This window comes from Epinephelus lanceolatus, chromosome 1 (assembly GCF_041903045.1).
Source record: "Epinephelus lanceolatus isolate andai-2023 chromosome 1, ASM4190304v1, whole genome shotgun sequence".
NCBI classification, from domain to species: domain Eukaryota; kingdom Metazoa; phylum Chordata; class Actinopteri; order Perciformes; family Serranidae; genus Epinephelus; species Epinephelus lanceolatus.
The window spans coordinates 49,362,838-49,372,108 of record NC_135734.1 but is presented as its reverse complement, the minus strand read 5'-3'; the positions used below and the strand labels follow the sequence as shown (position 1 = coordinate 49,372,108).

Here is a 9,271-nt window from a genome sequence, read left to right as displayed (position 1 = left end):
GTTAGCCTCACTGATTAGTGGTTTTCTTAAGGCTACATAGCTGTTCAGTCCCAATCCCTTGAGTTCCCTTCGCATTGTGCGTGTGGAAATGCTCTTACTTTCACTATTAAACATAGCCCTGAGTTCTACTGTTGTTTTTCTTCGATTTGATCTCATCAAACGTTTAAGTGATTGCCGATCACGATCATTGAGGATTTTTTTCCGGCCACATTTCTTCCTCGAAGATGATGGGTCCCCACTATCCTTCCAGTTTTTAATAATGCATTGGACAGTTCTTAACCCAATTTTAGTAGTTTCTGCAACCTCCTTAGATGTTTTCTCTGCTTGATGCATGCCAATGATTTGACCCTTCTCAAACAGACTAACATCTTTTCCACGACCACGGGATGTGTCTTTCGACATGGTTGTTTAGGAAATGAGAAGCAACTCATTGCACCAGTTGGGGTTAAATAACTTGTTGCCAGCTGAAAGATAATCGCCCATGCAGTAATTATCCAATAGGAGGCTCGTACCTATTTTCTTAGTTAAATCCAGGTGGCGACTTTTTTTTTGGCCAGGCAGTGTATGATGCATCAATAAATACTGAGTTTCAAATTCAGTTTGGAATTGATCCAGTTAATCACAGTAGTTTACAGCTATCAGGGAGGAGTCAGTAGCAGCAGCTTGTTAAAAGCAGCTGAGGCCTCTTACAGCTGCAGCAGTGTGGCAGTACACTAAATAAATGGAATATACAGAGCTGCTTCATTGTGTCAGGTGAACGTTTGTTTGCTAGTTTGTGTGTGAGGTGGATCATAGCGCATCACTGTTCTTCTCTGTAGTTGTAGTCTATTGTGTGTCATTGAGACAGAGCAACATACTTAAAGCAGCTGAGACCTTCTTACAGTGTCTAAACCAGTGACTATATTCTATTTATTTATTTAACCCATATTTAACCAGGTCAGTCCCGTTGAGACTAACAATCTCTTTTACAGGGGAGACCTGGCCAAGACAGTAGCACACAAACAGTTACAGCCCATCAACCACACAATAAAAAACATTTATGCACAGGAGCCATGAAAACAACTCCCATTAATGCTCTGTTAATCGAAGCAGGAGACATACCTGTAGAGTTGCGGAGAGAGGATGTTTTATTAGCTTAAAGGAAGTAGGGAAAAGAGCCCTGCAGCTCAAGTAAGAAAGGACTGTTGGGAATATTCCAATTTTCCAATATTCCAATAGCCCTGTTGGGAATATTCCAAGTTCCAGAGGAGTGGGTTTGGTTGGACAGGGAATGAATGGGCCAGAAAGTATGGATTGGATGCACTAGAATTCACACAGCCCAGTCCAGTCTATTCTATTTTCAAGGTCCATGGGGGAATCGCACTGAGAGTGAATGAAGTGGGGGAGAAAACAAGTGATTACCTGAGAAATACGTACTACAACTATCTCAAAGAAAAGAAAATATTAAAACATAGGGCCTACAAAAATCAGTCGTGACAAAAATCTTTAAAGAAAGGAACAGAAGAGAGGAAACTGTCATGATGAGGCTTAGAGTCGGTCACACTGGTCTGAATGATATAATGAATGTAATGGCAAAAAAAAATACTGACAAGTGTGAGAGATGTGGTGTGAAGGAAAATGTGGAACATATAAAAAATGTACTGTGTAAAGTATGCATCAGAGAGAGAGAGGCTGCAGAGGAGAGTGAGAGCAGCAGTCTGTCTGGAACATTAGGGACAGAGGGAGAAGGAGATAAGATGAGAGATGTGAGGAAAGCACTGTTCAACTTTCTGAGGGAGTCAAGATTGATGGGTAGCGTGTAAAGAAGAGGCTACACACTCTTGTACAGTAGGTGGCGGTAATGCACCTGAACGTTGCTTGCAATCCGCCATTAAATGGGAAGAAGAAGAAGAAGAAGAAGAAGAAGAAGAAGAAGAAGAAAAAGCAAAAGCGTAACATCCAGCGGAAGTAAGCAAGAAAAAGGCGCTAGTCGCGTTCCCCAAATGACTGAGTTCACTTCGGGAGGTTAATCTATGAGTCAAACCTCGAGCCACATTTACTGTAGCCTACATTAGACAACAATGTGTTCAGTTGAGTCTTTGAGAGAGTTTGTCAACGAGCGACTAACTGCTGCTGCTGAAGAAATATTGGGAGTTTTTAAAAGAAGCATCGTCGAGTACGAGGAAGAGATCGATCGTCAGCGCAGACTGTTGGATATCGTTTTGAAGCCTGAAATAAAGTTACACAGGACAGGTGTGTAAAGTTGAATTAGGACATATTTACTGTGGTGTGTGTATATTTGCTGTAGCATGACATTAGTATGCTGTTGGTGTTGTTGTGTGTCCCTCCAGAGCTCCCACAGCAACATGTGTGTAAGGAGGAGGAGGTTGTCCCTGAGCAGCAGCTCTGTATTGAGGAGAGGAAGTCCAGTGTGGACCAAGAGGAGCCAGAGCCTCCACAGATTAAAGAGGAAGAGGAGGAAGTGTGCAGCAGTCAGGAGGGAGAGCAGCTTGTAGTGAAGCAGGAGACTGATGGCTTCATGTTGACTCCTGCTGATGAGGAAAGTGAGCAGAGTGAAGATCAGACTCTGGACTTCATTCATGATGACACTCAAAGTGCAGCAGAGAAAGAGTCTGTATTTAAAATGCCAGTTATAAGCTCTGTGATATCAGAAGCAACCAGTGAGCACCAGCTGCTCTGTCACAACTCTGATGTAGCTGAGAGCCAAGATGAGGAAGAATACCAGCATGGAGACTCAGGATCAACTAGAAACACAGAGCTTCAAGCAGAGAAAAGACACCATGAAAGTGAAATGAACAGTAACAGTCCACACACCTCTGCTGTGATAAACTTAAATACAGGTAAAAAGCCTTTAAAATGTGACGTATGTGGGAAAGGTTTTGAGCGCAAGTCAAAATTACAGAGACACCTGAACAGCCACACAGGTGAGAAGCCGTACCTTTGCAAGACCTGCGGGAAACGATACAGTGACGCATCAGTATTGAAAAGGCATTATAGAATCCACACAGGTGAGAAGCCGTATACTTGCAAAACATGTGGGAAAAGATTCAGTGACACATCAGCATTGAACACTCATATAAGAACCCACACAGGTGAGAAGCCGTATACTTGCAAGACTTGTGGGAAAAAATTCAGTAAGAAGTCAAGACTGGAAAGGCATTGTAGAACCCACACAGGTGAGACACCATACCTTTGCAAGACTTGTGGGAAAAAATTCAGTAGAAAGTCAAGACTGGAAAGGCATTGTAGAACCCACACAGGTGAGAAGCCGTATACTTGTAAAGTATGTGGGAGAGCTTTCGGACGTAATTGTCACTTGTTAGTCCACATGAGGGCTCATTCAGGGGAGAAACCGTATACTTGTAAAGTATGTGGGAGAGCTTTCGGACGTAATGGTTACTTGTTAGTCCACATGAGGACTCATTCAGGGGAGAGGCCGTACCTTTGCAAGACCTGCGGGAAAAGATTCAGTGACGCATCAGTACTGACAAGGCATTGTAGAATGCACACAGATGAGAAGCCGTATACTTGTAACGTATGTGGGAGAGCTTTCAGATGTAATGCTTACTTATTAGTCCACATGAGAATCCACACAGGTGAGAGGCCGTACCTTTGCAAGACCTGCGGGAAAAGATTCAGTGACACATCAGTGTTGAAAAGGCACATGACAATCCACACAGGTGAGAAGCCGTATACTTGTAAAGTATGTGGGAGAGCTTTCGGACGTAATGGTGACGTAAAAATCCACATGAGAACGCACACAGGTGAGAAACCCTACCTTTGCAAGACCTGCGGGAAAAAATTCAGTAAGAAGTCAGGACTGGAAAGGCATTGTAGAATCCACACAGGTGTAAAGGTGCATCACTTGAGCACAGAGGTTCCAGTTGAAGTCACACATATACAGGAGAGAGACTGTTTACATGCAAAACATGTGGCAGAGCTTTCAGAGGCCTGTTCCATAAAGCATGCTAAGAAAAGTGGGGAGTGAAGTCCAAATCCTGAATTTTAATTGAAATTGCAGGTCTGGAAAAGTTAAACTAGTGAGATAAAGAACAAAAGGAGGAGACTGCTTTAAAGTCTGAATGAATTTTATACTTGAAAGAGTCATGGAAAACCTGGAAAAGTCATGGAATTAGTCAAAATCATTATAAGTCACAGAACTTGTTTGTGTATAATGAAATTATTAGAGTCATCTTCAGTGGATAACCCTCCATATAATGTAACATAATGGCAAATTCATTTTCTGAAGCTGGCGTCTTAATGTGGCTTTAATATGCATCGATGTGTGACAATGTTTGTTTACCATCAGGTGTGTTTTGTCATGTTCTCCCTCAGTTTGTCTCTCCCTTCCTGTGTGCCAATTATGTTTACATAGAGTTTGAATCTGATGTTTGAAAAACGCCGGGCAAGTGGGGAAAGAAAAAGAAAATTCTTCATTATGAGTCCTTGAAAAGTCATGAAAAAGTTTGGAAATATTGTCCATGAAAATGTGAGCGGAACCTGTAATTCAAAGTATGACTGATTTTGCAGTGAGCACAGTAATAAACTGATCCCAGAAGATTTGTCCTGTTGCTGTGATCTTTTGTCAGGGTGTCTACAGCTCCTTTAAAATGTCTTAAAATGTCTGAAATTAAGTTTTCTTAATATAAGGCCTTGAAAAGTCTTAAATTGTCTTAAATTCTGATTCAATAGGTCTTAAATATTTTTGGTCACAACCATGAAAATTTCTCCAGCCTGACAGACCCAATGACAGTTTACAATCATCGTACAGATCGAAGAAAAATAATTTGTTTCCTTGTTGTATTTCTCTGAATATTGCAATAATAAGTAGCATTTATGACAGCCATGAGATGGTTTTAAATTCCATATAAGGTGGGATTAAAAAGGTCTTAAAAGTCTGAAATTTACCTTGGTTATATCTGCAGACACCGTGTTGTAGGTGTAGATGCACACAGAAGCCACCGTCATCAGAATGCAGGTTGGCCAGAGCTCAGTTTGGCCGGACCACATTTAGAGGAGGTACACTACAGCAGCTGACTTTAGAAAATGAAACTTTAATGATTTTATTAAAATAAAAAATAAAAAATGATAACTTTGTTAGCACAGGATTTCTTTTGTCACACTGACGATCAGAGTAACATTTCAAACATCACACACAATCCACACAGGTGAGAAGCCATTTACTTGCACAACATGTCAGAAAGCTCTGAGATGTAACAGTAGCCTGACGACCCACATGAGAATCCACACAGGTGAGAAGTCATAACTCTCCAAGACCTGCAGGAAAAGAAACTTTGATGTGTCTCAAGTAAAAAGGCATATAAGATCTCACACAGTCAAGTGGCCTTGTGTTTTAAAAACAAGTAGGAGACATGTCAGTTCTGGTTCATGGTCAAAACACACAAGAACTCTGGAAGTGAGGAATCACATGTTTGCAGCATGTGGGGAAATTTTTTTTTACCCAAATCACACCTGAAGGTCGATAAACACAGCTGAAACTTCTGTGGAGATGCGTTCATTAAATGAATGAAGAACAATGTCTCATTATGAGGAGACTGAAGAAGTACATTTTATTAAAATGCCATCAAGACCTGATAAAACTGACCAATCAAAGCAGACTGGGCTTTTTCAGGAGAAGAGCTTAAAGAGACGGGTGGTCAAACTGAGCGTTTCAGACTTTGGGTGAATACCAGTACATTCAGGTTGACAGTATGAGGAAAATAATATATATTTATTTATTTAAAGAGTGAAAACAGGTTCTAGTAGAAACCCCAAGTACAAGTATGAACCTATGAATAAGCATTATATGGGACCTTTAAACACCAAAATAAAAGACAAACGTGTAGTTACTGCTGCCTTTTTATGAGCCACCAATGATACTGAGACGACTTGTTACAGCCCGGACAATGATATTAGAAATTATGATTGCCAACCATTGGAAGCAGAACCAAAGAGCATGGATACCAAGAGGCGAAGCTCAATAGAACGCCCCATAGCAACAGACTCGCCCATGGTTTCGTCCTACCGCCGCCATTTTGGACTGTCAGCAGACCCGCTTGCATGCAAAAACACACAGACAAACTGAAGTATATCGCTATTAATTATGCTTACAATGCTACTCACCTCGTGATAGCTTGGTCACAGCTGCTTTTTCACGTTTTTGTAAAGCAAAATATAGATGTTAAAAAAAACAAAACGAAGAAACTAACCCTAGATGGCATCTCTACATATTACATCCACTTATGAGAAGATTCACTTAATTACTCCTTCAAAATCACCCCATAAGCCAATCTACCAAAAACACAAAAACAACAACAATATTTTAACTAGAAACACATTAATGGCGACGTCACATAGTCAGGAATAAAGATTTATTTACAGTTTGTACAGTAAGGGGACAGTAATAATAATAATAATATATAGGCTATTTTAATATGATATATTTTAATGCTAAAGCAGTAATCAATTCTGATATAAATGGTCCAAGAGGCCATATATATATATATACTCTTTTAGTTTTTCGTTTACTTTTCTTTTAGTTTTTCCTCCTCTCTCCTTGACATCTTGCATGTTGTCTGGGCGCAACAGTCCAAGCTCAACAGTCCAAAATGGCGGCAGCGCCCCTAGTGGCTGTTGGCAAAAATTCAACGGAGCTTCGGCTCTTGGTATCCATGCTCTTTGGCGGAACACGTGAAAACCTCATGTATTTCTCCGTCGGAACTTAATAGTGTAACATCCAGCGGAAGTAAACAAGACAAAGGCGCCAGCCGCGTTTCCCAAATGACTGAGTTCACTTCGGGAGGTTAATCTATGAGTTAAACCTCGAGCCACATTTACTGTAGCCTACATTAGACAACAATGTGTTCAGTTGAGTCTCTGAGAGAGTTTGTCAACGAGCGACTAACTGCTGCTGCTGAAGAAATATTGGGAGTTTTTAAAAGAAGCATCGTCGAGTACGAGGAAGAGATCGATCGTCAGCGCAGACTGTTGGATATCGTTTTGAAGCCTGAAATAAAGTTACACAGGACAGGTGTGTAAAGTTGAATTAGGACATATTTACTGTGGTGTGTGTATATTTGCTGTAGCATGACATTAGTATGCTGTTGGTGTTGTTGTGTGTCCCTCCAGAGCTCCCACAGCAACATGTGTGTAAGGAGGAGGAGGTTGTCCCTGAGCAGCAGCTCTGTATTGAGGAGAGGAAGTCCAGTGTGGACCAAGAGGAGCCAGAGCCTCCACAGATTAAAGAGGAAGAGGAGGAAGTGTGCAGCAGTCAGGAGGGAGAGCAGCTTGTAGTGAAGCAGGAGACTGATGGCTTCATGTTGACTCCTGCTGATGAGGAAAGTGAGCAGAGTGAAGATCAGACTCTGGACTTCATTCATGATGACACTCAAAGTGCAGCAGAGAAAGAGTCTGTATTTAAAATGCCAGTTATAAGCTCTGTGATATCAGAAGCAACCAGTGAGCACCAGCTGCTCTGTCACAACTCTGATGTAGCTGAGAGCCAAGATGAGGAAGAATACCAGCATGGAGACTCAGGATCAACTAGAAACACAGAGCTTCAAGCAGAGAAAAGACATCATGAAAGTGAAATGAACAGTAATAGTCCACACACCTCTGCTGTGATAAACTTAAATACAGGTAAAAAGCCTTTAAAATGTGACGTATGTGGGAAAGGTTTTGAGTGCAAGTCAAAATTGCAGAGACACCTGAACAGCCACACAGGTGAGAAGCCGTATTTTTGCAAGACCTGCGGGAAAAGATACAGTGACGCATCAGTATTGAAAAGGCATTATAGAATCCACACAGGTGAGAAGCTGTATACTTGTAAAGTATGTGGGAGAGCTTTCAGACGTAATGATGACTTGTTAGTCCACATGAGGACTCATTCAGGTGAGAAGCCGTATACTTGTAAACTATGTGGGAGAACTTTCAGACGTAATGATAACCTGTTAGTCCACATGAGAATCCACACAGGTGAGAAGCCGTATACTTGTAAAGTATGTGGGAGAGCTTTCAGATGTAATCGTGACTTGTTAGTCCACATGAGAATCCACACAGGTGAGAAGCCATATACTTGCAAAACATGTGGGAGAGGTTTCGGACGTAATTGTCACTTGTTAGTCCACATGAGAATCCACACAGGTGAGAAGCCGTATACTTGTAAAGTATGTGGGAGAGCTTTCAGACGTAATGATGACTTGTTAGTCCACATGAGAATCCACACAGGTGAGAAGCCGTATACTTGTAAAGTATGTGGGAGAGCTTTCAGATGTAATCGTGACTTGTTAGTCCACATGAGGATTCATTCAGGTGAGAAGCCATATACTTGTAAAGTATGTGGGAGAGCTTTCAGACGTAATGATTACTTGTTAGTCCACATGAGAATCCACACAGGTGAGAAGCCGTATACTTGTAAAGTATGTGGGAGAGCTTTCAGATGTAATCGTGACTTGTTAGTCCACATGAGGACTCATTCAGGGGAGAAACCGTATACTTGCAAAACATGTGGGAAACACTTCAGATTTAGCAGTAACTTGACAGGCCACATGAGAACGCACACAGGTGTAAAGGTGCATCACTTGAGCACAGAGGTTCCAGTTGAAGTCACACATATACAGGAGAGAGACTGTTTACATGCAAAACATGTGGCAGAGCTTTCAGAGGCCTGTTCCATAAAGCATGCTAAGAAAAGTGGGGAGTGAAGTCCAAATCCTGAATTTTAATTGAAATTGCAGGTCTGGAAAAGTTAAACTAGTGAGATAAAGAACAAAAGGAGGAGACTGCTTTAAAGTCTGAATGAATTTTATACTTGCAAGAGTCATGGAAAACCTGGAAAAGTCATGGAATTAGTCAAAATCATTATAAGTCACAGAACTTGTTTGTGTATAATGAAATTATTAGAATCATCTTCAGTGGATAACCCTCCATATAATGTAACATAATGGCAAATTCATTTTCTGAAGCTGGCGTCTTAATGTAGCTTTAATATGCGTCGATGTGTGACAGTGTTTGTTTACCATCAGGTGTGTTTTGTCATTTTCTCCCTCAGTTTGTCTCTCTCTTATGTGTGCCAATTATGTTTACATAGAGTTTGAATCTGATGTTTGAAAAACGCTGGGCAAGTGGGGAAAGAAAAAGAAAATTCTTCATTATGAGTCCTTGAAAAGTCATGAAAAAGTTTGGAAATATTGTCCATGAAAATGTGAGCGGAACCTGTGATTAAAAGTATGACTGATTTTGCAGTGAGCACAGTAATAAACTGATCCCAGAA

General features: G+C 41.0%; 1 protein-coding gene across 1 annotated transcript; it reads left to right on the top strand.

Annotated features, from left to right (window-relative positions):
* Positions 1–6,745: 6,745 nt before the first annotated feature.
* LOC144464488 (uncharacterized) lies at positions 6,746–9,271 on the top strand. The gene is made up of 2 exons (XM_078171612.1): positions 6,746–7,030; positions 7,129–9,271. The coding sequence occupies exons 1-2, from the start codon at positions 6,859–6,861 to the stop codon at positions 8,700–8,702; spliced, it is 1,746 nt and encodes a 581-aa protein (XP_078027738.1). The 5' UTR covers positions 6,746–6,858; the 3' UTR covers positions 8,703–9,271.

Excerpts from the sequence above, each read along its gene's own strand:
- LOC144464488 (XM_078171612.1), top strand. The coding sequence starts at position 6,859 with ATGTGTTCAGTTGAGTCTCTGAGAGAGTTTGTCAACGAGCGACTAACT. Across the intron at positions 7,031-7,128 it reads AATAAAGTTACACAGGACAG|AGCTCCCACAGCAACATGTG; the intron begins GTGTGTAAAGTT and ends GTGTCCCTCCAG.